At 41.0% G+C, this 27,359-nt stretch overlaps 1 protein-coding gene across 1 annotated transcript in view; it reads right to left on the bottom strand.

Moving 5' to 3' along the window:
* Positions 1 to 255: 255 nt before the first annotated feature.
* The window catches only part of BCL2 (BCL2 apoptosis regulator), a 96,604-nt gene continuing 69,500 nt past the window's right edge, over positions 256 to 27,359 (bottom strand). Inside the window, exon 2 of the mRNA XM_059854026.1 lies at positions 256 to 4,972. Coding sequence (XP_059710009.1) covers positions 4,838 to 4,972 — 135 coding nt within the window. The 3' untranslated portion in view covers positions 256 to 4,837. The remainder of the gene's footprint in view (positions 4,973 to 27,359) is intronic.

Below are 27,359 nucleotides of genomic sequence, written 5' to 3'. Positions count from 1 at the left end.
CAGAAAGGGTGACACTGTCCTTGGGTCCCAAAGTGCAGACTACACCTGGGGACTGCATTTCACACAGCAGCAGCTGCTCGAACCTGGGTCACTGCATCTTTGTGAGCAAGGCTGGCAAGCACTGGCCACTGCTGAGCAGAACAAGTGAACAGAACTATGAGGAAGGAAACATTATGTGTCATTTATGGGATTACACCCAAAATGTTTGAGTGGCTTTCTATCGACAAATCCTAAACAATGCAAATGCGAAACAAGTATCTCACAGTGTGCTTTTATTATTTTTTCACAATATAAACTAGACAGACATGGAAAGTTTAATGGCAGCATGTTCTTATAACATTTTAAAGACAAAGAACAACATAATCATATTAAATGATGATAAACTGACAAACTACATTACCATACATACATCATCCAAAGGTACTGGATAAACAATATCTGCTTATGTACATTTATGCTGGTGATAATTAAAATTCAAATATTCAGAAGAAAAGGAAAAAAACTGCTATTTAAATTATAAAAATATATAGTTTTTGTGTGGAACTCTTAATGCTGTATTACTTTTTGAAGATAATTTCTTTGTGTGATGAAGCTGCTTTAACTCAGTATAGAAGTGTGATTTAAACCAAATACAGATTAAATTAGCTCTTTTGTCTACCTTGCATTTAGCCTTGTTGGAAAGAGAGATAAGAATGAAAAATAAAGCTGGGCTTTTGCAATAAGAAAGAATTTTTATACCCATAAATTAAAATATGTATAATTTTTCATATAGTACTGAGCCATGACCTCATAATAGAAATAAATCATTTTGCTAGTTTGTTCAGAGATAGCGAGAGGAAAAAGAAGAAAGGCTTTAAACATGCTACTTCAGGATACTTTAATCAATAGGTTTGTGAAGTGCAGGTGCACAGCTAAGCAGTGTCATGCTTCAGGGTCAAAGCAGGCAGTCCAGACCCTTGCTGCCTCAGCTGGGGAGACTGTGTGGACTGGGGGGACTGGGACCGTGTTCTTTGAACTGCATCACCTTTGTGTTACCTTTGCACATCTGGTTTCAGACTTCTTTCCTCATAATTGCTCCTTCTTAGTGCAAAACTACTCAGGCTATATAATCCCCAATCATAACAGCAAACTGATGAACTTTTACAGACTAGATAATTTTATAATAATTTACCTGTAATTTTGTAATTGCAAATTTTTAGTAATCATAGCCATGTAGTGCACACATTTGTAGCTGCTTTTAGTTAACACTTATTTTCAGACCATCTTGAGTGAACTCCTGCAACATGTGAAACTGAAGATTTTCTTACATACCAAAGTCATTCTCCATATCTTCCAGCTCCCTTTCTTATCTCTATATATATCCCTGTTACCTCGACAGCCCCATTAGTCCTTTGGTGAATCCAGTGCTTGTTCCATTAAGAAATGTCCTCTGCATCACCTCTAATTTCAGAATACTTTTGCACAATTTTTCATCTGTTCCTAAGTTACTGATTTATGACAGATCTCAGGTGATCCTACAGATTATTTTTTCAGAAGCAAAATACTTTTCTTCATTATTTTTATAAAAAATAGAGTGAAAAAGAATTAGGGACAGCTAAGCTGAATATAGCAAAACCCAGTACTTCTATTTGATGCCTATGCATTTGCCGTTTTTAAAAAGTATTAACAGAGTTCTATAGTGAAAAATAATTGTGGGATCTCTGCAAGCTTTTTCTCTGCCCTTATATCATCCTTTTTCAATGGAAAGGATGAAAGATAAACAAATTCCAGATAGCACTCATCTTTAAACAGGGAGATGGTTCAGTGATCTCTCTATTTCCCTCCACTTCTGACCTCTTCCTTCCTTTTTGATCTCTGATTCTCTACACCTAAACATTTCAGAAGTGTCCCTCTTTTTAATTTATTTTTCCCCTTTTACAATTTGGATATGGTGGGAGTGGTTGGATGTGGGTGCATACACAGTGACAGAGGATGGGTTTTCACTGAAGCGTAGTCTTTGAGCGTGGAAGTCTGTAAGGCATTTTGTGGAGAAAAAGATCTTATATGGAAGTGTAATGAAGAGTAGGAAAGACAGGAATTATTGCAAAAGAAATGCAGGAGTGAGAAGAGAGGATTTTATTTAAGAAGTTCAAGCTTTTATATACATTCAATGTTTCTAAATGTTTTCTTAATAAATGTATTATCAACTATCATTATACCTAATGCAGCCACAATACTGTACTATTCTGCAGTCAGGATGGGAAAACTCCATCAGCTCTTTAATAAAATAAAATCATCAACAGTCATCATGACTCTTCTCTTTGCCTGGTACTAACAAATACACTGGGAAGTCCAGTGAGTAGACACAACAGAACACAAAATCCTCAGTATTCATTTAATTGTGTATCATGTGTCGTCTTCATATTATTTCTAAAGCAGCTTTAAAAAACTTTAGCTATTGGAAGGTATTAAAAGCAAAACCCCATTCAAATTATTCTGGTATTATAGCAGCACTGGAATTGATATTTTTTACTACTTTTGACAATGTAAACCTTTAATAAAACAAACAATGTTGAAACAATTTGAGGTCTAATAGTTCATAAACTTTAATGGGCCTATGGGCACAAATCGAAACGAAGACTAGATTGTGAAATGAAACATAAGCTCAATAGCAGCCAATTCCAGTTGTGCAATTGGCTGCAAACAAATTCAGTTTGTAAGCTGAGATAAAAAACAAAGCCCACACTCAATCCACAATACTCCTCAGTTCCTCTGATTTGAAATATTTTTCATAAAACTCTTACATGACCATGCCCACTTCTTAGAGAAGCACTCTGAAAGCACTGCAGGTACTAAATGTCTGATGATGGGATTTTTCCTTTTCATTTAATCAAGCATAGTTCACATTTTTGTCTTCTTGGAAATATTTCCTTTCTACATTTCTATAAAATTAAGTAATTTCAAATCTGAAATGTAAGCTTGCCCCATCTTTGCTCATACAAAGTGTAGGTGCCATGACTAAATAGCAGTAAAAATGCTGAGATGTACAACTCTTAAAAAAACCAACCAAACATAAAAGCAGCTTTGAAGACACAATATCAACTACAGCCTTAACATTGAACATATTACATTCCCGAGTTACTGGAGATATTTTGCATATAATGCCACAAAGTTATTCAGCTGAAATCTTGAGGTTGGAGCTACAGTTTATTCACTGCGTGTTTTTCACCCTTTGAGCACTTACGTATTGTACGGTACATTTTATCCAGAGCTTTGCTAACTTTCCTTTTATATCTGGACATCCATTTACCCACAAATCCCACATTTCAAAAGTTTCATAGAAAAAATAGAAGCGCAGGATTTAAAACATTTGAAGCTGGACATTTCCATGCCTCAGAGCAGCCCCTGGGACTCAGCACTTCAGAGTCTTCGGTTTCCAGGGGACTCCTGGCCCCCGTCGAGCTCACAGAAAGCCCCGCTTTGAACACAGGTCTGTTTATAAAACTGGGTTATGTACTCTGCGTTAATTCTATATGCGTTGCATTTTGTAACAAGAGCAGATGACTTCATGCCTCCCACTCCCCCTTCTCCTTCACCCTATTTTCACTTGAGATGACAGTAGGCACCTGCACAAGAGAGGTGTCAAAGAGTCTCTGTCCAGGGAGAGGATTTTGAGTTTCTTCATCAACTTTTCTTCTGTAGAAAGTCTTAGGAGACTATTCGCATGAAAATATTTTGAGGGTGAGGGGCAGGATGATAAATCTCACTTTCCTTTCCTGTTATGAATATGAACTTGATTTTGGTGCCCAGTTTGATAAACAAGGATAGTCAGAGCTAATCTGTAATTTAGCTGAGGTCTGCTTTTTGACAAATAAAATTAAGATCTTTTTCAACTTTCAGGGATTTAGAGACCACATCTAATTGGTTTCCAACCCCCGGAGGAACTCTGTAAGTAAGCAGGATTAGTTGCAGATATGAGCCCACTAAAGTGGGACACAGGTCAGGTCTTCAGACTCCAGCTCTGCTCTGTTGAAGCAGGCACTTAAGGTCTCCTGATGTTTCTGTGTCAGTAGCCACAAAAAACATTTTGCTGCTGAGAAACTCATTGGAACAACAATTTCCTGCGAGCCCCAAAGATTTAACTTCACACTTCTATTAAAAAAAAAAAGTTGACATGTGTTATGTGGGTATTGTGATTATGATGTGATGGCACAGCTGGTAACTTGAAAACACGTGTTTAAAAGGCAGAGGCAATCATATTTCCAACTGTTCTCCTGTAGGGATAGCAGAGTGTCCTTCAAGAAGTTTCTGTCTTGACTCCACATATGTACCATGTTGAATTGTTTACTATATCAGTTCTTGCCAGCAGGACAGGGTGAGAACTTTGTTCATGCTGACCTTGTCTTTCACATCCCTCCCAGAAAATGCTAGGAAATTCAACACAAATTGGCAGTTTTTAGCAGCTCAAGTAACTGCCCTTATAAGTGTAAGCAGGTAGGTCTTTGTCAGTATATTCGGTCTTCAGAGATAAAATAATCCAGCCAGCGGCATTAATTAAAAAAAAAAAAAAAAGAACGTAAAATACTCTGGGGCTCATTAAAGTTAAGAATAACAACATGATGTGATGACAGATACAACTTGCTGAGGTTCTGAAAATAGCAGGTTAAAATGTAAATATCTTTTAATAAATAATTTTCCGGCAATGTAAAAATAAATGATATTTCCTTTGGCAGTAATAGCTGATTTAATCTTTCGCTGGGAAGTTGCTTTGCTCATAAAATATCATTGTGCTACAGAAAAAAAAATATTATTTTGTTGTTTTGAAAGACTTTTGTAATCCACAATAAACTGGGTGACTCTACTTATGTCCAAGATAAGCGCCAAGAGTGATGCAAGCTCCCACCAGAACCAGACTCAGGATAGTCTTCAGAGAGATCCAGGAGAAATCGAACAAAGGCCTCATACTGTTGCCATACAACTCCACAAAGGCATCCTAGAAAGGGAAATAGTGAGAAAAGGAGTATCAGAATTGCAGTTACTGTTTTTTTGGGGGGACAAGGGGAATGGGGAAAGGAAGGCAACTTCTTCATGCTCACGGGTCACCCAACAATCCTGCTGGCACAAGAAGACCATGCAAACCTATTAAAATAGTGATTTGGGAGGTCTGTTTTGTGTGCTTAAAAGAAAGTTCTGCTTATTTCTTTATAAATATTGCTGAAATTACTTATGGTTGTGACCTCTGCTTTAGGGATGCCCAGTCTAACAGAAAAGACAGAAGCATTGTAAATATAAGTTGCCACTATTTCGGGTCCAAAATGTTGTCTATATAAACACACACAAAAGAAGTAGATGAACCTCCATTCTCCAAATCTTTCATTTCCACTGGATAAGGAGCATCTATACTCAGCTTCATTGAAAATAAGGCAGTATTTGTTTGGTTCCCTGGGGATGGGCTCAGAATACTCTGTGTAGTAGCTACAGATGAGGTGTTAGGGTTGTGTTACACCTCTGATAATCTTTCGCAACTGTCACCAAAAAGGGCGATGCCGTGGTCCAGTGCTCCAGGAAAATCTGGTCGTGCACATAGGCACCAAATGGAAAAGCTGTTTAAGAAGCAAAGATAAAGTTTTTGTGACTCATAAATACAGTGGGATTTGACCAGGCAAATGACTGGATTGGTGATACTCTGCACGTAATGCCTTTCTTTCAGGCTGCAATCCTCACGAGCATGATGCTTCAGGGCATTCCTCAGAGACAGATAAATCATACTGTACGGCACAAAAGCAGTAAATACTCAAGCTGAATGACTTTAAAAATATGACAAAACTGATAGCATCATTTATGGCAACTCTTTTACTGTGCTGCCAGTTAAGGTCTGCTCCCAAGCTATTGCAATAAGCCCATGAAACAGCGATCTAACGTGACAGTTTCTGTCTCTACTTTTATTACCCTAGACTTCCCATTTTTGGTAGAAGTTCACATTCTCTATTAAAGTTATAGTGCCTTTAGCTGTTTTGCAATGTTATTATGCTAGGAGTTGACCTGTCTTCTAATAATGCATATCCGTCTTCTAATAATGCATATATTGTTATGGTTTACAGCAGGAACCGAGGAGAGAAAGGTGTCCATTCTTGATGTAAACTTTCCAGCCGAGTTAATGATAATCAAATTCTGTAGTTAAATTAGTTCCCTCATCAGGCATCTCTAGTTATGGTCAGAAGAGGCGCGTTTGTGGTTTTACCACGAGAGGGCGTGTAAGGATTTTTAATATTCTGACTTCACTAGACGCTGAATGAGATTCAAATAAATAATAGATATTTGCTTCCAAAATGTGTTATTACATTAAGCAATATTGGTGCATGTTGTAGGTCAGAGTGGATGTAAGTAGGTAAGGCTTGATAGCAGAACAGCCACAGGCTCTGGCCAACTGAGTGACGTGAAAACACGTCTGCCTCTTGCTGTTTCTCAACGCTTGTTCCTCTAGGCAATCATTTTCCAACTTGGATTTCCAAAGGTATATTCTTAAGTGAAAGCAGCTTAACCTTTTGTGGGGAGGATGGAATGTTTTAATGCAAACTTTTCATTTCAGAGAGAAATTGGCAACTTTTGCTTAGCTGCCTGTTTTTTGACATGGACATTTGCAAACTCTGGCCTTAATATTCTGCTGTGCTTGTGCTGTTGCAGAGCTGAAAAAGCACACTCAGTTTGCTGTGCAGCTCTCTGGAAAGCTGCTTTTATTTCTCCTTAAGGCTATGAAGTAACACAATATCCTAAAATGTTACACACTGGGCTAAATCCTGTTGTCGCCAGTACAGACTCACTGACTTCCACGGGAGCCTTCTCTGTACAGGGAGTTCAAGATTGGGCCTTATAAAAATACAACAAGGGTAAAGTTCAACACTTGATGATATTATTATGGGTGGAAAAGAGAGGAAATGAAAAAAAACCCTCATGGAAACGCAAGTCATGTGAAAACATTTAAATGTTAAGGTTTTCATGGTTTCTTTCTGTGGGGAAGGTCTCACTTCTGTATATTCATGACAGCTGATACATACACAGTATCAATATCAAAATGAACGTATTTTGTGTCTCCCTTCTATCCCAGTTCAAGAACGTTCCTCCCAGTTTTTCTGTGAGACAATTTCCAGTGATTCCATAGAGCTTCTGGTACTGGGTATGGAGATGGACGGAGGAGAACAATAAAACTTGGACACCAGACAAAAATCTGGCACAACCTATGGCTCAAAAGAGGAATGTTAACAAAAAATGTGCAGCATGCAGTACTTTTTTGTCCGAGATTATTACAACAATAACATGAACTCAACCTAATGGTGTCTGCACTATATATTACAAGTAGCTCTTTATGATCGTTCCCCCTCCCCTTCTCAAACATTCTGATTAGGCCTATTTCCGAAGCTTGTTTGAACAGCCTGTCACTATTTGTTTAAGTTTCAAACCTGTTTTAAATAAACACATGTCCATTTTATGTACTAAAACAAGGGGGGGGAAGAGGGAAGTATGACCCATTGCTGAAAACTATTTTAGCACAAAGAGAACCCTAAACAGAATTTTAACCTTTCATAAGGTTTTGTCTTCTGTAAACCCATGTATTTGTCACTGGATTTTTGTCACCTAAACTGCTCTGTTTAAAATAAAAGAATCTCAGCTAAAATAAATAAGATTAGGAAAATTGTTTGAAACACTTCATGTCCTTTGAAAAGCACTCTTTATAATGAAAGCAAGGGTCCCCTTGGCAAATAGACCGAGGCAAGTTCTGGCTTGGTCAACCTTTCTGGAAGTCTTACACAATTGGAAAGAAAGTCATTTCAGACCTTGCTTTTAAGACCTTCAAAATTTAATAGGAAGTTATATCCTGGATGTAAAATTATATCAGGGCTGTTAAAAATTATATGGAAAAGAACTCTTCATTCAGTCCTGTAACTTTTTAAAAAGCCATTTCTTAAGAAGCTTTTATTAAGTCAAATCAGTCTGTTGCTGTTTTACTGGGCAAATTTGTGTTGACCATTTCTGTGAAGCATGTAAGGTGGTGGTGGCAAAGGGAAAGATGCTCTGCCTGAGCTCCTCTTAGGCACCAAAGCCCCTGAGATGCCTGCTTCACCTTGCCTGCTTTGACTGGAAGCCATGAGGATTGCCCCAAGGGCACCCCTCACTGCCTTCTTGCCCACTGGACTATATATAGGGAGTACAGAGCACGTTCCTTGCCAGAGTTCCAGGGATTTGCAGGGAGCCCAGGACAGAAGTGAATTTCGTCACTCTGGAAGGATTAGGAGGTGTAACAGTGCACTGAGTCAGGGCAGTCTCAAAACAAAGGGATCACTCTATCCCGCTCTTCCTCTGGCCCAAATTCGGCAGCTCTGGTCCAAGAAACAAATGTCATTAATTACATGGGCATTCTTTGCTTGTGGAATGAGCCAAATTTTGTTCAGCCTCGGTCCTTCCGCAGCTCAGCTTGCACCCCGGCCCGAGAGGCAAGGCACAGATCCTCAGAAACAGAGAAGGACGTGCTGCCCACAGCTGAGTCCAGAGAAGCATTATGGATTTGACAACTCCTTACCAAAAATGTGGAGGGAGAAGGCAATTTCTGCCTGGCATTTCTGTCCGAGGGGGCGGCGGGGAGAGCGAACATGAGGAAGTAAACGCTTCCTTTTTCTACCTGAATCAAACAGCTGGTGAGGAAGTGACTTTATTTCCCTCGTTATCATTGGTTTGGCAGGATATCCTCTTGAGCCACATTGTATTGAATGAAGAGCCAGAGAGACTTCCATTTTACTGTACAGGAATCGCCTCGCAGCTATTTTACGCTGCCCTGTCTGTGACTCCAAAACAAACAAACAAATAAACACTCACTAGCCCCTGGCTTTTGAAGAAACTTGCACAGGTCTGAACAAAGCCACTTTGCCACCCACTACGGGGCAGGAGAGGGAATGGCACACACTCTGATGCCAAGGTTTGGCAGCTGAATGACTTTTACCTCATCCCTGCCTCCACACCAATGACATAAATTCTCATAAAGGCTTTTGTTCCCGCATGGTAACTCATTTCAGAAAGCGTTTGGGGCAGAGGGAGGAGGGGGTGGACAGAGCTAGTTAAATCGTCCCATGTTTTCTATGCCGTGAAACCTCATTAAAATGTCATCTTGCAGCTAACAAGAAAAGTTCTTGGAACACAAAAAGTAGACAAATGTGTAGCTGTTCTTTTCCCAAAGAGTTTATGAGTCTTTCATGCAAGCCTAAGTCGTGAGTACAAATAAGGGCAGCTCAGCCCCTGGCTGTGCTGTGCTGTGCTGAGGTGTGGTGTTTCACAAAGTCTGGATCTTTAGAGAGGCTGATATCCTTTTACACCTGGGAGTGCCAACATGCTGGTAGTCCTGCCAGGTGCACATTAACAAATTATAATGGGAAGGAAAAGAAGGTGTCACCACACAAACCCTGCTGATCACGGAAAAAGAACCTGCCCGGGGAGTGGCTTTGGCATGTGAACCCTGAACCGAATTCCATCTGGGTTTTTTTCTTTCCCCCTTCACCTCTGCTCGTGGTAGGAATTTGGTCTATTTTGGAGACACGGTTCAGTGGTGAACACAGCAGGGCTAGATTAATGGTTGGACTTGATGATGTTAGAAGTCTTGTCCGACCTGCTATGATTCTATGATCCTGTTTTGAATTCTCTGTTTCTGCAAGGCCTGACACAGTCTTAGGTCTGCAGCTGATGTATTAGATGCTGGCTGCATACACTTTATTATTTTGTTTCTCCAGTGTTGTCTGAGGTTTCTGACTTTGAACAAAACTAGTTTTCATCACAGTAGTCTTGCCTAACTTTGTTGTTCCTTGTCCTTGCTATCTATTTGTATAAATTCCTGCAACAGTGAGCCTGTGATTCTGGGGCTCTCACTGTAAGGCTCTGTGAACTGGCATTAGTGGAAATAGTATTTGCATGACCGACTGAACATGCTGGTCAGATGGAGACATCTAAGGAGCAAGAACTGACTGTGGTTAGGTTTGCTCATGAAAAGTGATGCACAGGCTTAGAAATACATAAATGTGAGTAGCTACAGTAATGGTGATGACTAGTCCTCCTGTCTGTGCTCCTAAAGAGCGACCCTGCCGGCAGGTAGGTTTTCTCCAGACTCCTGCGGGATGAAGGGTAAATCCAGGCTTTGAGGAATAGTCAAACCACATTTTAAACACCGGATTTGTAAGGTGTTGATCACTCAGCTTGGATGGAAATCCATCCAGTGTTCAGACTAGGCCACATTCTTGTCAAACCGAGTCAGCATGAGAACTGTTTCAGTAATTTAGTCTTGGCATCTCTATTTAATTCATTTAGACGTGGTTCTGCAATATGCAAAAGGCCAGACCTAATGGAGGCTGCCTCGTTCTCTTATTCCTGGAAAGGCCCACACTATAAAATGAGGTATTACTGGCATTAGGATAACAGCTGTACTGCCACTGCAGCAGCTAGCTGGTGGTGTTTGATGGGTGCCACTTCTGAGGGAGCACTATTAGCAATTATGAGAAAAAGAAGGCAAGAAGGCCTTCTGGATAAAATACTGTGTTCAAACAACACAGTCAAAGCTACTCTATTTGATCCTTCACAATTTTGAGATCTTTTGTAGGTTGATAGTCCTACTCAAATAATTTGCTGCTTTATTTAATTTTCTGGAGGTATCTTACTTAAATAGAGTGCTAGAAACTGTTCTATCTAGGAAACAAATGTGTCCCTACACACAAATCTCAGTTGCACTAAAACCGAGTCATTAGTGGGCCATATTCTTCCTCAAATTATCAAACCCATTCTAAAGAGTTTACATTCCCATGCAACAGTAAATTTAGTGACATCCATTTGTGCATTTGTGAATCCCTTTGAAGGAGAGAGCAAGTGTCACAGAGCTGTTGGGGAGACTCATCTCACGCTGTAACATCGCTCTTATACCTGCATCCTCTGAAAAGAGGCTGGATGCATTAAGACCCCTGTCAAATCTTCAGAATGGCTTAAAAAAAAAAAGACAAAACAGACTTGAATGTCAATGCAGGCCTGTTTTTCTCTAAATCTTACTTAAATTCTCTGTCTTGTTTGTAACTGGCTTTCAATATGAGTGCCCTTATCCTGTAAATAGCCCAGCTAATTTAAAACCGCAGCTCGGAAGATTTGTCTGCAGTGGGTGCTGCACTGACAGTAGAGGGAAATGTGAACACATCCCTCATTATATTCCCTGCCAGCTCCAGCTGCCCGGGCTGCTCTTGGGCTGCTACAGAAGAGTTAAATCACGCAACCGCCTGGGAAATGGGAAACGAAAGTAGCTGCTTGTACAAGTGCTCAGCGTGCTGCTGCGGCACAGCGTCTGTCCTCCAGGCCACAGAGGCTCTCATTTAACCAGCGCATCCAGCGGTGCCGGGCTCAAGGCACAGGTATGAGTGGAGGCAGAGAGAGGACAGCAAGGTGGCAAAGCTGTCAGCCTGGGGAGGGACCTGGCTCAGGGTGGCCTTGGCCAGAAAAGGCTGAGTGCACGTGTGAACCAGATGGGTGAAATCCGACTGGTCTGAGCAGGTTGTCCCATTGACTGCACCACGAGGGACCAGTCATGCGTTTTTCTGCTGCTTGTTTTAACATCCCTCAGGGATATGCTCCATCTCATGTTTGTTGTTTCAACACTCAGTTCTGATCCAAACTCCTTCGGCTTGACAAACTCGTGCTCAGCATTGAGCAAGAGTAGCACAGAGGTGGAGTGGTGGCCTGCCTGTTCCATGGTGCTCCATGGTGCTCCAGCAGCAAGAGGCCATGCAGAAGTGCCACCCAATCCTCGTGTGACTTGATGCAGGCACTTGTTTTTTTCATAAATCTTGTGACAAGCAACTGATTTACAGGGCCAGTGAGACAACACAGCTAACATTACGCCAAAGTAACCTCACGATAAATCCGCAATTTAATGAGTAAGTGCAAAAAAAGGCCATGCTGTAGACTTCAATGGACAGTTACATTTCTACCACCAGCCACCTGGAAAATAGGAATTTGCCCATGTGTTTTCTTTGGCAGCCTACACCTCATTAGCGGCTCAGACCATTTCTGCTCACCTGAAAAAGCCTTATTTGAGGCAGAGAAGAGGCAGCATTTTTTGGTCATTTCTGTCTTTTGCCATTTCCCAAGTCAGCCCTCCCACCAGGAGCTGTGGGAGGCAGATAGGTCCTGGCAGTCTGATGGAACGCTGAAAATTCTCCCCTTCCAATGTGGTGCATGTGAGAATGGGGCCTCTTGGTGTCTCACTCCATGTTCTCATCAATTCACAGCTAAGTGATAATGGGAAATTAAAATAAGGGGAAGTTCTCTGCTCAGAAGAGATTGTTTTTAAATGGGTGCCTTCCCCCACCCCACTTTTAGTCCTTTCTGTCCTGTTCAACACTTGCACAAAAATGTTTCTCTGGCAGAGAAACTAAGGGTGAAGGAGCAGGGAAAGGAATGAGCAGAGTCTGCACAGACTGAGGCAATTAGAAATTTGAACAAAATGAACTAAGTGGGACAGGTGAAAACTGTTGGCAAGAAAGCAAATTTTTGGCTGAAATTTTAAGCCAAGACAGCTTTATGTGTTGCTTGCCTAATAGATGGGGGGGGCTCGTAGGTTAAAGTGGGCTGGTAAATCTTCAATTTTTGGGTTCATTCAGAAAGTCCTTTGGTAAATGTAACAGGTAAGAGCTAAGAGGGACCACTTGAAAAAAAAGGACCAGTAAGAGTGTAAGAATACAAGCCAAGTCACACAGTAAAGGACTTTGTTTTGTTATTCAAAACAGCTCAAATTCATTTGCATACACAGTTGTAATTCATTAACTATGACCAATAGATTTATTTAAATGCCACCCAACAAAACCAAAATATGAAGACCTAATAAAAGGCAAACCTCTTGACTTCCAAAACCAACACCAAAACATATAACAGGCATCCTGCAGGAGAACTGGGATCTTCTCCTATTCAAAGGAAGTACCACCAGGATGGAAGGTGTTGGAAGGCAACACACCTCCTATCCATATGTATACTTTAATTCTTCTGTAACAAGAAATAACGTCTTGATGATATAGGTAAGGGCACAAATTCTGCATATCTCCTTTTAGCAGAAAGCTCTAAAACTGAGAAATATGGGACACTGTTAGCAGGAGAAAAAATGCTATTCTTTAAGTACTTCAGGGGCTTTGCTGGTGTCACTGTTCTGGCCATATTCCTTGATGGAAACATGGCTTATACCAGCTGCAGCAGTCTCCCAGCATGGTTGAAGTATCTCCCAAACAATGTGAGTTACACTGGCAAAAGGACTCCTCTCTGGTCTAAGTCTTCCTAAGTCTACGTAGTGGGGAAGGGAATCATGCCAAAATAGCTATCTTTGTAGGCTAGGGATGTGATTTTTTCCCCATGAGATAGTTGTGCTGGCCAGACTTTGTCATGTAGACCCTAGGAATTTTTATTTGCAAAATAAGACTGTAATTTATTTTAACCAGATGTTCAGCACTGATCTGTGTCTGTGCATTCACAGCACACTCCAAGTAATTTTTATTGTGAAAGATATATACCTTGGACACTGGTAAGATTTTAAAAACATAGTGCTGAAGCTTTAAGACTGTGGTGGGCTTTCCTTTCTTTTTGTTGGTAATGGGTAGCTCCCAATGAACTAAGCTGGTGTTCTGGGTGTTGAGTTTTGCTCCTATCAATCAGATTCCCCACAGGCCCTGTATGGCAAAAGCCTCAGCTCTCCCAGGTATCAGAAATTCACATCAATTGCTGGAGCAAGTCATGCAGTTCCCTACAACCTAATGGTTGCCCGGAGAAAAGAGTGAGAGCTGAAATGACCTAGGATCTCTCTTTTCTCAGTAAAAAGCAGGAGGTACGAGTGCCAGTCCTCTGAATAAACAGATCCCTCTTTGTTTTCTTTCATGCCTGGTGTTCTTGAGGGGAGGCAGGGGCTGGTTCTGCTACAGGACAGTGATCATCGGAGTGGTCACGTAGCTGTCACTGGAGCCTGATGTACCAACCACTATCAACAAGTTACACACACACATCCTTGGGAACAGCTGAAATACAGCTTAGCCTGCATTCCTATGGCCAGTCATTCAAAACAGAAACTAAAGGATTTAGCTAACTGCTGGTTTTTTTTTTTTCATAAGCCTGCATGTCCTTGCAGATCATTCACAAAGGGCTGCCCATTTATATTTCCTGTTGATATCCTTTGAAAGGGAGAATGCCAGTGGAAATTGGATCTTTTAATCAACAATTTTTGTGGACAGCAAGTCGGATGAAAATTCATGAAGGCTTAAATTCTATCACTGTGACCTTGAACTAAGAGCACAAGGAAGGAGAATGCTGTAAACTTAGCCCGGAAAGATTGGTAATTACTCAATGTGTTGGTGTTTGCAAGTCAGTAGAAATTGCACGCAAAATTTCAGATACTCAAAGGAAAGAATATTAAAAAAAAAACCAGGACTGTCATCCAAGGAAACAAAAAAGCATCACCTATGAAATCGGCCTTGAAAGCTTCCCCAATTTCTAAAATAAATAATACCCCACAGATCAGAAACCACAGATGAAAATTGATATGAAATCCTTCATAAATGTCATAATTAATTTTTTTAATACTTCTAAGAGCAGGTGGGAGCACACAGCAGAGTGCAGTTCTACAGAGGGGAAGAGAGAGCTCACCTTGCACACATCAAGCTACCTCAGGGTCAGGGATAGGGGTGCAAACACTGTGGGTATATTAGAATAGCACTCCAGGCAGACTGAATATTCCTGCTGTGAAACCAGCACAAGCACTGCTCAGAGGCAGCTCCAGAATCCCAGTGCAACACTGCGCTCTGCCCTGTAGATGTGCCCCGAGGCACTACCGGAGAAAAACTGATGGATCCTGCTCCTGCTTATGGAATTGCCTTCCCCGTAGGGCAGCTGGAGCTGTGACTCCTGTGCCAGCAGCTGCTGCTGAAAGCCTCGTCTCTCCTGCCCAGTCACTTCAATGTAGCCTCAAGAATTTCATTAACACATTAATCTGCAATTAAAGAGCTGCCCTTGCTTAAGAGCCAGAGGAAGTGATTACAAGGGCTGAGGAACTCATGTGTGGTGGAAGGCGAGGCACGAGGTCTGGAAGTAGGTACAGCAATCATCTAGAGGATGACCACAAGTAACTCCTGTGTGCAACCACCTCCCATTTCTGTCCCTCTTCAGGTGATGTCCCTTGCACATCTCGATGCTCTCTTCCTTGGAGTTCTACCATTGCTGCCAAAAGGCTTCTTCTCCCCCTAGATCTTCCATCACCAACATCTGCTGCTCCTAGCCCGAAGTGGGAAGGCCCAAAGATGGTTTCCATCAGTTTTGCATAAATAAGGGCTTCCTGCCACAGTGGTGACTCTCAGCTGGCTCTTTATGGCTAGAATCCAATGTATAAGTGTCATAAACCCACCCAGAAGCTGCCTTCCTAACCTCCTATAATTAACTGTTGCTGCTATAAGTTTAGACAAACCCAGGAAATCACATGCAAAATTCTGATTTGCTATCTAATCATCTTCTATCTAGGTTCTTATACCACACACATTGCTGTGGTATCTGAGCATCTTGATGCCTGGATGCAAGTCAGATAAACTCTTTTCAAGCTAACTAAGCTGCAGTCCTGACACTTCTACACTCTTTTTCAGCCCACACTTTTGCTATGAGAAAACTGCAAAGAAGCTTCTTCAAAGATTTGCTGAATGTACCAGCTTCTCCTGTCTTCCTTTCCCAGATAATGTAAGGTTGGGAAATTTGCCAAGCATCATGCTAAACTGAAAGAGACATTCAAATTGCAGTGAGTGCATGAGCCAAGGGAGCCCAGCCTGCCAGAATGTTATTGTAGTGTTCCCAAGAAGTTCCCAGCATTAAGACTTCATTTCGCTGTGTGCCTGTCTGTCTGGTTAGGAGATGCTCCACTGGAGACCAGAAAGCCATTGCTTCCTCAATATTAAACACAAGTGTCTCAGCCAGCTACAAAGCATTTGTTAGCTTCAAACTTTTGAGTCAGTTTTGTTTCTTTTTCTTTCAAGATCGGAGGCGTTTGATCCTGTGGTTACCATCACTTGAAACAAAACTTCTGCTTTCAAGAAGATTTTGGATATACCTTTTTCTGATGACCATAGGATTGAAGCAGGAACACAGACAGGGACCAGCAGACCAAAAGGTGATGAAAAAAAAGTGTATTTTTTCTGGATGAGAAATAATAGATATGGATTTGATTGATTTAAGAACAAGTAAGGGAAGGGAAAAGTTCAGAACTTATTTATACTTTTAACAGCAAAGAAGCAATCCTCCCCCCAGGAGGAACCATTTATACTGATATCAAAGTGTATTCTGACTCATTAACTGAAATATGTTGTGCTGGTGGGAGACAGTTGTATCAGCAAGATTTTGTCTACAGAAGGGTTCACACCAGTGTAACTTATATCCATCAAAAAAGTCAGATACATCAGCAACAGGGGCACACAGCAGAGTGCAAACCAGGCATGAAACATAGGGAAAAATATGCAGATCAATGTTTTGGGCTATTTTTCATATCTGTGTTGTAAAAGTTCCTGTATGTCCATAGTAAGAGCAGTTAAAATATAAAGACCCTCAACCCCCATCTAGAACAACATAAGCATCAAGAAACTAAAAGAAAACCAAAGCACCTTCCTTTTTTAGCCTATTTACTCCCACAACTTTAGCTGTAGAGTTAGGGGAAAGGGAGTGAGGGAAAGAAGCTGAACTGAGCTGGTAATCACAGCAGTAAGTTGATTTGCTTGTTAGAAAACTTTAATTTCAATGTTCCTTATGGCGTTTGTTGTATTTATTTCCTTATTTACTTCTTGAGCCTATTTAATACTTTGACCTGAAGGAAGAAGAATTTGTACAAGCAAGAAGATTAAAGGTTCAAATTAGTTAAAGATGAAACAAATCTATTGATTCATTACAGGCCAGTGTTCTCAGTGTCACAAGTGATACCATCATGTACTGATGCCATAATGTACTGTCATGTACTATGCTTGAAGAAAAAAGGCATTTTCAAGAACAGGTTATAGATGGCTTTTGATTGGAAAAAATACACTGCTGCTTTGCATTCTTTTTGCCCAATGGTTTCTGTCCCATCCAAATGGCCCTTCTACACATGTAAGAACCAGGAAATGGTCAGTGATTTTCTTCTCACATCAACCTGACCTTATATGTTGGTTTCAGTCTAATTTTGCCATCTGTGTTCACTCCAAAATTGTACCTCTGAATTTGCATTCCTTTCACACATTGAGGGATTTTCATGTGCTCTGTTCATGTAGTCGCTTTCCTTATGGTGTGTGTTTCTTCTGCCATTTCTTATGTGATTCCTTCTTCCTCTGGCTGTTTAACCTTACTTCCTTCATTACTTCTCTTTTCACTGTTCACCTTCAGGCATTCAGTGCTGCCTTGCAGAGCTTCCACAAAGCATTTGTCCGTGCACAAGTTATGCCTTTCCTTGACAGTATATTGCTTATTCCTGTCTACCAAACCCAAGTTAGTGGAGACAAATACATGATTGTCATTGTGCCAGCTAATCGTGCTTGAGCCGTGGTCCCAGCAGGTTTTAACTGCAGTTGGCTGCTACAACACTGAGCTTAGCCTAGGTGGATGTAATAGCCAAGTCACCACAGGCAATGTGCCAAAGGGACTCTTCAAGGTTGTGCTCTGACACAGCGGTAGCCTGCAGTGAGACTAGCCCTGACTAGTACTCAATGACAGCTCAAGACACAGTTTGTGACTCAAAGAAACCCAAGTTGAAGTGGTGTCCCTCTAAAAGCAAGCAGGGGTTGGGTAGGAATGCTTAAAATAAAGCTTAATCCAACACCAGTTATGCCAGGTTTGATGTGAGGCCAACACAAAACCGTGCTCAGAAAGCAGGGATACCTGGGCATCGTATGGCTGGAGATCTGCATGCAAAAACCTCCTATGTGGAAGGCACAGCACACCAGTATGATTTATCAAGGAGCTGGTAGCAGCTGAGCCATGTGAGAAGTTCTCTGAAGGCTTTCACACTCCCGGGAGGAGGAGCAGCTCATAAAGCTGTGTTTATTACTTCCCCTCTGGTCAATTTTTAAGGGTAGTTTTAGGAGGAGGAAGATGAAGTTGCTCTTTGTTGAATTTTTACATGTTAAAATACATATTTATGTCACAGAGGTTAAAGAAAACAAAAAGAGCATCACCTCAAAGAGGTGAAAGTTCAATCCCTGAACTGCCATCCCAAAGTAGGTTTCTGGTACACCTAAGCGTTAGTACCTAGTGAGTTAGCTACAATCAGTTTGTATTTAATACCTGGGTTAGGAGTAGTCTCTTTCTTCTGTCTCTCACTTTTCCAAGATAGTGTTGTGTCAAGTGTTAAGAAAATTGCTCTTCTAATTTGTGTGCCTCCTGATTTATTTGGCCAGGCTTAGGGGAGTAGCCCAAGTCCCCAATACCACAAATCTGTTAACAATTCTTTTGAGTTCAACAATGCTCATTCTGTTTCCTTTTCTTAAGCTGGATATTAGCAACAAAGACCTGCTAATGTCTTTACTTTTCAAAAGTTGTAAAAATGCTTTGGAATTTCTACTTTAGCATTTATTTATTTGTCTTCAGAGATTCAGTTGCACAGCCCTTCCCACTTACAGTTCAGCTAAATAATGTTCATGTTATCCTTCTATATCGGAGTATTTCCTCTGCCTCTGCGGCCCAGTCTTTCTTTCCTGAACAGTTTGTGGTAGATAATTTTGTTTTTCCACTACATTTCCCTACTACCCATGGCTATTAAAATCATCCTCCATGGCAAAATACTCTAATTGTTCTTTTGCTTTTAAGATTGTTACGTTTGTCTAAATAGTTATGCTATTCAACTCCTTTTTCTGATACCTTCCCAGTTTTCCTGAATTCCCTTTTATACATTTACCAAAATTACGACTCTCCAATGGTCGTAATTGGCATCGTGTTCTCTGAATTCACAAGACGCTGCCATATATACAGATGTCTTTAATAGACATATCTGACTAATATGTTCCCCAGACGCTCATAACTTCGGGCTTATTTGCAGGATCTACTTCTGTTCTGGTCCTCTCCATTTTCTAGGCTCTCCCTCACTCAGTTACTGTACTCTCTATCTAGCAAACTAAAACACCTTCTTGCACAGTCTGTTCTGGCCACACTGAGAACTGGCACAGATCTCACTGCTTCATCAGACTTGCACATGAAACTGGGAACAGCTGGTTCAAAGCCACTTGCCCTGTCCTGGACCAGAGTTTTCTGTCTAGCCAAATGATGTTACTTCCCAGACAATTTCTCTTACTTACTGGTAAGAAAAGTTCATCCAGTGCCTCATGATATTCATTGTTTTGGCTGAAATTAAGAAGCTTGCTGAGCTCATGTTCGTCACAACCATGTTCCTGGGGACAACTGGGGGTGTTTGCCTCACCAGTCTCATTCTGAGTGGTGGCAAAAGCCAGCTTTGGTTGCAAAGAGTCGCACTGTCTGCCAGAGAAGGATGATCTGACCCTCCACTCTGCAGCCATAGGGAGACTGGCTTCTTGAAGCAAAGCCTTGGCCAGCTCGTGCCTGACAGCCACCCTTCCCTTCCCAGATGACCTTTCAGCTTCTGAGCTTCCTCAATTTGTCACAGACATTTGTGGGACTTCAGAATATTTGAAAGTAAAGAAGCAGAAGCTGTGTCAGATCAAGGGTCCTTAAGGTAAAATATTTTAACCAGTTCCATAGTCAAAATAAGAGTTACTGTCTTTTTATCTACTTGCTTGTGGTAATAAAATGTTTGGCTTTTGGCTGGGCAAACAACTGTCAGTACTGTATAGCCCATGAGAGTGCGTCTTGTTGTCACTGGAATGTATCCCACTCACCTAAATATTCAAAAAATATGCTTTCAAGTTAGATTCCTAAACACATGAGTAGACATCTGAGTAGACTGAGCTTCGCAGTGGGGACCCCCTGCCTTGGTGGTCTGAAGTTAGGCACATGACAAGAACTGGAAGTCTTGGGCTGAGAAATACACTACAAAGCTACAGTCTGTATGGGGACAGAAGAAATCAGTTAAATTCCTGATCCCATTTCTAAAATTTTAATATTATGCATTAATCAGTGCACTGATAATAATTTATTTAAACTGTTGGAATTTAAGAAATCTATTGTGAAGATGGTGTTTGAATTTTCTGCACTCTTTATTTGACAGGGATCAGAGTAGAGCAATAAGACTATAAGAACACAGAAAACTTTTCCATAGGGAGAGCAGTGGAACAAGCCATTTGGGAATGTAGCCATCTAACTGAACAAGGAGTCAATGAGTGACAGGGAGAGAGAATGCGCAGATGGAGATTCAGCAGTCCTGGTCCTCATCATGCAAGCAAGAAATAGAGGGATTTCAATAACATAAGGAAGGACAGGAAATTCAAAGCTGGTAAGACAGCATACTTTTGCATGCCATCCTCAATTAGACCATCTTATTATATAAAGTATTTAAATTAGATAATTGCTACAGAATGCTGAGACGAGAGTTTAGTGAGCTTCAAAGAATGAGTAAATATTTCTACAGTAAACAAAAGCCATTAACAGTCCAAAATAATAGGGATAGTAGTAGTAATAATAATGGTGGCAATAGCAATAATAGTAATAATAGTTATTATTATAATAATTATAATGAAAGGCCTTTGTTTGAAGGATTAAATAAATCTCTGATTTTTGGGATTAGGGTGAGATCTTCAAAAGGACTATACAAGACAGGGGGAAGGGTGGGAGATGACATTATCCTAAACCCACCTCTTGGGGCATTTTTTTGCCTTCATTTGAAGCAGGTGGTGCCCAGTACAGGCACAGACACGGACACAGTCTGTGCTAGATTGATCATGATTCCAATAAAGATGGACAATTTTAAATAATTATGTATTTGCTTAGCAGGGGGTTTTTGTGTCCTTTTGTGTTTATAAAGACATCCTTCTAATTTTTTCCATGTCTATCAAACAAAAAAACTTTGATTGATACAAAATCCATGGATTCCTAAAATAAGAACTGTATAGAAATTTGAAAAAATTCTATACAAGAAACATAGTATCTTTAACTTAAGAAAAAAATTCCAGGATGTTTTTTTATCTGCAAAACTAATGGGATTATTTAATATTAAAAAATGCTGTGAGTTAAATGCAAGGCATAATGAAAGATTGAGAAAAGAAGTTCAAACCCGATTTTTAGAATGGGCAAATTCTTTAATCTTAGAAGGAACATTTTCATAAACTATTTAATGAAAACTAAAAAGCAAACAGAAAAAAATTTAGGTTTTGTTCGTATGCTTTATCCAAATGGAAGGAATAATAATTCAACATATAATGACAGCATCATAAAGGGAAGAGACTGTATTAAAAAAAAAAAAAGAAAAGAAAAGATAGCTCTGGTCCTTACTTAGCTGAAAATAAAGCTAAAAAACCTGGTAACAATACAGAATTTAACCATGTGCCAGGGTATAAAATGCTACTGTTTATGTAGGGCTGCCTTCACTCCTTTGTCCAGCCACAGACACTGTGACGGGTCAGTCATGGGTTTTTAACTGAATTACTCACAGCAGGGGAGGACGCTCTTCCCGGCTGCTCTGAGGACCACCCCTGCATTCCCGCTCTCTTTGAGGCTGGAGTGAATGCTGGAAGAGGCCACAGAAGTGTGGCTGATGGTGCTGGGGCAGAAAAGGATTCACCGTGCCATAGATGGGCAACTGGATCCTGTGGCTGGAGGCAGAGGCAGAGGGGCAGGCTGAGCACAGGTGTCCTCATGGAAGGTCACCCCTAGGAGCAAGGACACAGACTGTCTCCCTTCACGTGGTGGTGCTACAGAAGACAGCAAAATCACATCAGTCTGCAGGAGTTTATCAGTCTTTGCTTCTTCTCTACTCTCCCTAGAGGACTCCTCAGTTTATTTTTATTTTTCAGCCCTCCTTGAATCTCTTTCATTTCCTCCCCTGCTTAATTATGCAGCACTACATTATATAATTTCGACAGAAGTACGTGAGCATTTTTAATGATATCGAGTCTTTTAAAACTGCTTCACGGAGGAAAATACAGCTTGTACATCTATAGTGTGCCACGGGGTAACACAGTAGTGTCTTTCCCACCATCAGCCCTCCCCCAAGTACTTTCACTCATCCCTTTTCAGACCACTAAGCAACCACTGCCAATCACCCTTCACGCCCCATCCCACCACTTTCGCTCTCAGTCATTTGCCCACTGCCTGTGAATCTGTCAGGACTTCACCAAACCATTACAGACACCCACCCCTTCTTAAGCACCTCCTGAACCCTTTCATGCGGGCAGGGATATTCATCAGCTGCTCAGCTACAGCTCTCGGTACTGTGGCCAATGCAATAAATTCAGAAAGAGAGAGAGAGGAAAGAACCAAGTGATATGAACACTAGGTGGGAAACTCCTCAGTCAGAAGTTTAAGCAGGTATGAGTCTCTCAGGACAGTTGAGGAGTGCAGGAAACTCATCTGCTTGAAGCACTTTTGTAATGCAATAACTACACCCAGAGGCAGGTCCCCTTAGGCTCAGAAATTACAATGACTGAGAAAGAAACTCTTCCAGGTGATTCAGAGAAGCAGCCACATAATGTGGCTATTCCCACACTGCCCTCCCATGAAACCTCTCTTCCCGTCTATCAAGCATACGGGGGAAAGTCCTTGCCTGCCTGCCTGATCCAGAATCCCTCATTTAGTCTTTGTATCTCAGTGCATCATCTGTGGGTGGTGGTAACAAAGTGCTTGTCTGGGGCCCACGGAGAAGTGTTCCTGGAAGGTGAGTGCTATGGCAGCTGTGGAGGATCACCCACAGTGGGAAATGACAAGTGCCTCTGCAAAGGGACAGAGCTGGGAAGTCCCCACAAATGGGATGTCCATGCCTGCTGAGATCAAGCACAGACACTCTTCTCCCTGTTTCTCTTGTAAAAAGGGTCATGGTATTTCCCTTTGGGAATTGTGTATTGTGGCAAGTCAACTTCTAGCTGTGTTTATCTTGAGTGGTTTTATATTGCTGCATGAGTTTGCTATAGCAAAAGAAACTTCCATGTGCATATCTCCTCAGTTTTTGAGTGGAAAATGACAACAACAAGAAGAAATTTCTCAACAATTTTTCAACCTGAAGACTATCTTTCCTTTCAGCCTACTGTTGAATGAAGTACCATTTCAAGCTAAGGGAGGCACTATTTGACAGAACAAAAGGTATCTCTCCATGCCTGTCAAGCTCAAGAATATCTGGAAGGTACTATATTCAGATTTACTACCTTACAGAAGTATTATGCAGAATCCAAAGATATTTTTCCCTGTAAATAAATCTAATGCCTAAATACTGGAGGTGTACCTATATGTACATGTATATGTATATACATATGCATATTATACATAAGTATATATATACACACACAATACATGTGTGTGTATATACAATGCTGAGCCGTCTGAAGATCTAAGTGAAAAATCAAGACCCATGCAAGGAAAGGAAATCCAGTATTCTGTTGCTGTTTTCCCAGCTAACAACCATCCTCTAAAATACCCTGGCTCATTAGTAGAGTCCACCACTGAGTGGTTACCGATGCAAAACATCCATCTTACACGTTGTAAAGGCTCAGTGCCAGAGCCTGCACTTCCTGTAAGCACCTGCTTCATCCACAGCCCTGAGGTCAACAGAAAGAGTTCCCATGCTTTCATTTGACTTTGATCAGGTCCTCAACATCCTAAAGTGAACCTTCCCACCGTTCAAAGAAAGAACCTCCCAGCTGTGAAAAGGACCCCAGAGCTCAGCTTGTTGTGGTACCAGGGGTGTGGGGGTAGTATCTGCACAGAGACCGGGCAGACCCTGGAAGAGAACGGTCTGGACCGTGCACTGAGGGTTTCAATTACAAGGTTCATTTAACCCAGAAAGCCTCCTGCTGCAGAAGGCCACAGATGTTTCGTTACTCCCCCTTGGTTCTTCCTATCTTGACAGACATCACAGAGACACCGTGCATAATAAGGGTTTATTCGAGTTTTCCGCTCGGGACTGTGCCCTGACCCCAGACCACTGAAGAGCCGATCTCATCCCAGCTAGCAGATGCCTGTGTGAGATCTTAGAGTTCTTGTCCTTCACAAACACTTCTTAGTCCCCTCATTGCCAATTAAATCTCCCTATTGTGATGCAAAGAATGATAGCAGCATTTTCTATGTCCACACACTGCCTAAACTGATAAAACGCTCAGTATATGTTAAGAATATAAGTGTGCTCAGTCCATTCACAACACACAATAAGTGCACAATTCAATTAACTAATGCAATTCATATTTCATTAGGACAGAAGCTGTTTGTGACCTTAAACGGACAACAATTTCATGACGGCACTGCAGAATTTTAATTAGATAGGAAAATAACAAAGACAAATGAAACAGGGAAAACGCGCTGCCTGGCAGAATTGTTCCGAAGAACTTATAAACAAAAGATGCAGTTGTTCTGCTAAGTTCTTCTCCTCTTTCTCCCTTACTAATGATGCAGAGAACAAAACATTATCGCCTTTCTTTGCCTTTCGTTTGTAGAGAAGGCTGTCTCAGCATTGGTGGTATGAACCTGGTATGGTACCGAAAGGCACAGGCAAGAGAAGTCCAAGGGCCTGGTTTAGCTTTTGTTCATGGGTACCTGAGGGAAGAGCAGATCCTCTAAGAATAATAATTTTTGTATCAGTTTTTCAGAAAAGGGCTAAATATTGGGGCCTAAAATCATTTGTGAAGGAAAGTGGTAAACCAACCAACAACAGACACGATTAATAAAATTGTTAGTAATATTAGGAATAAAAAAATAACACACACAATCACAGTATATAAAGGACTCTGATTAAAGCAGAGAAGGATTCAAATCTTAAGCTGTGATTGCTGAAATATTTCTTTTTGATCTACTCTTAAGAAAATGAGAAAAGATTAACAAGGTTAGTTATTACAGTCCTGTAGTAATTTCATACTTAATCCAAAGTATTACCATATATGCTGACCCTTATGTGAGAAAAATGGCTCCCTACAGTCTGTAATTTGGTTTCATTATTTTACTATGCATTACCAAAACTGTATCTCATCTTACAGAAACATAAAAGGATGACATCCTTCAGTTTTTAGATACTACATATAAAGAGATGGCAGAAGGATGAAACTATAGATCTGAGTTCACGTTCTGCAGAACAGCCTTCCCCCTGCCCCCTCCTTCCCAAACTATGATTTATGTTTTAAAGATAAAAACAGTAAATACATTTTGTACAAAGCTGGCCAGATTTTGTGTTAAAGGCAAGATGCTGAATAGGAAGCAGTTGGATGTGTAGCAAGATGTGCCCATTTAATCAGGATATTTGTTGATCTGGGTCAGTAACAGGATGGTTGTTTGTCCCTGGCCAGTGGGTGGCAATGGCAGCAAATGGCTTATAGTAGACGAGGATTGATTTTGATAAACATGTCCAGATGGGTATGATTTAAATCAGTAAATATATTGCTTCATATAAAGAGATATTTTCAAATTAATTTTAAACCAATGTTTGCATCTACGAGTCAGTAGATCCTACATATACACTCTTAAAATAGTATTTGAACCAGGGGAATATCAGTACAGAAAAAGGAAAATAGCTTTGCCTTCACCAATCGTAACACCTCCGATGCTTCATTTTTTCATGATATATTAATCAAAGCCCTGTTGTCTGAATATTGATATTATTTAGTAGTTATTTTCACAAACTTATTGTGATCTGAAGCTAGTTTTACTGGAAGAGATGAAGTTAATTTATCGTCAGTCTTGTAAAGTAAGTTTTTAATGCAATGAAAGTATCATAACAGCTGCTAAATGAGAGAGACCATAAAAAGGGAGTTTCCAGAACTCACTGATATTAGCTGCTCACCCATACATTCCCTTCCTCTCAAGTTTCAAGATGAGATTATTATAAAAAACAGGCTGATTTGTTACCAAAAAAAAAAAAAAAAAAAAAAAGAAAAAAAAAAAAGAAACTGTCTGTACAAATCTGCAAATAAACCAGCTTGGGGGAATTCCCATGTCTGTGTCTGACCTCCATGATCAAAATAAGGCATCCTCGACCCGACAGAAAATTCTGCTATTTTTTAGTACTTAACTCTTCACCTGATGGGGTATCTGAGCATCGCAGCTCATGCTCCAGGAAAGCTGTGCTCTAACTGTGGTGGGCCCAGCCTGTGCCAGACCCCTCAGGCTGGAGGGGTGACTGCTCAGGGATGAGCAGTGGGGAGCAGGGTGGTGGCCATCGCTGGTCACGGCAGCAGCCCCCGAGCACCGCGCTGAGTCCCCACACCATGGAGAAGCTGGGCCCGCGCTATTTATCTGTGATAAGTGCAGCCAGTTGTGCAGCCAAATTGCTCTGTACGGCTTCCTTTTTATTTTTTTCCTGTTAAGTTTTTGGCTTGGCTGATGGAGGACGGAAAGGAAATGCATCCCAGCAAAACTGCCTCTCTTGGATTTGCGGGGGCCTTGTTCCAGTCTGCTTGCTGGCCTTGGGCTGACTATGAGCTGCGATTGTTTTATTTTTTTTAGCCTTTTCTACACTTCAATTTACAAATCTGATGCCAGATTCTTCTCTTTCCCTCACTGTACTGCAAAATGGGAATCACCCCGCAGCCATTCTGGGATCTGCTCTGCACAGCCAGAGATGCCACTGACAGCTTTTAGATAGGAGGAAGCTGAGGCTAAAGAGCAGAGAATATTTCTTGCCCTACATTGTTCTTGAAGACTATTTCTGGCACACAGGAAGGTCTCACAAAATTACCATCAGACTTATTTTAGCTAATTCCATACGTGACTTGAAGTACTCCAGAGGTGTGTGTCAAGCCTCGGAGAACTGATGGCAAGTTTCACTCCCTGATTAGACATAGAAATAAATGTATGACACTCTAGGGGGTGCTTGGAAGTGCTTTTCTTATAAACAGAGGGGAAAACAGCTTCAAATGACCCACAAGAAAATTAACAGGAGTGGGTCCAAATATTGTACTCTAAAATGAACACTTTGATAATCATAACAATGTGGTTTGAAAGCATCACTTTAAAAGGTCAGCTATACCACCCTCTGACTGCACATTGAAAGCATAGCGGATATATTGAGTCATACATATTGTTCATTGTCATTTGCATTTGGTGAAATCCCTGCATTTTACCCAATTTAGTAAGCAAGCACCGCCTCGGACTCCCTTGGCAATACCTCTAAATGCAGTTACTGTTTGTTGGGCTAAAACAACATCTTGTCCCATCCTGCACCAGTAAATCACTCTTCGGTCTTTTGATCAATGTTTGCCTTTTCAAGCCTGTGAGTCATTTTGCATTAATGG

The sequence above is a fragment of the Haemorhous mexicanus genome, chromosome 1 (genome assembly GCF_027477595.1).
Source record: "Haemorhous mexicanus isolate bHaeMex1 chromosome 1, bHaeMex1.pri, whole genome shotgun sequence".
In the NCBI taxonomy this organism is placed as follows: Eukaryota; Metazoa; Chordata; class Aves; order Passeriformes; family Fringillidae; genus Haemorhous; species Haemorhous mexicanus.
This window is presented reverse-complemented; position numbering and strand designations above follow the sequence as displayed.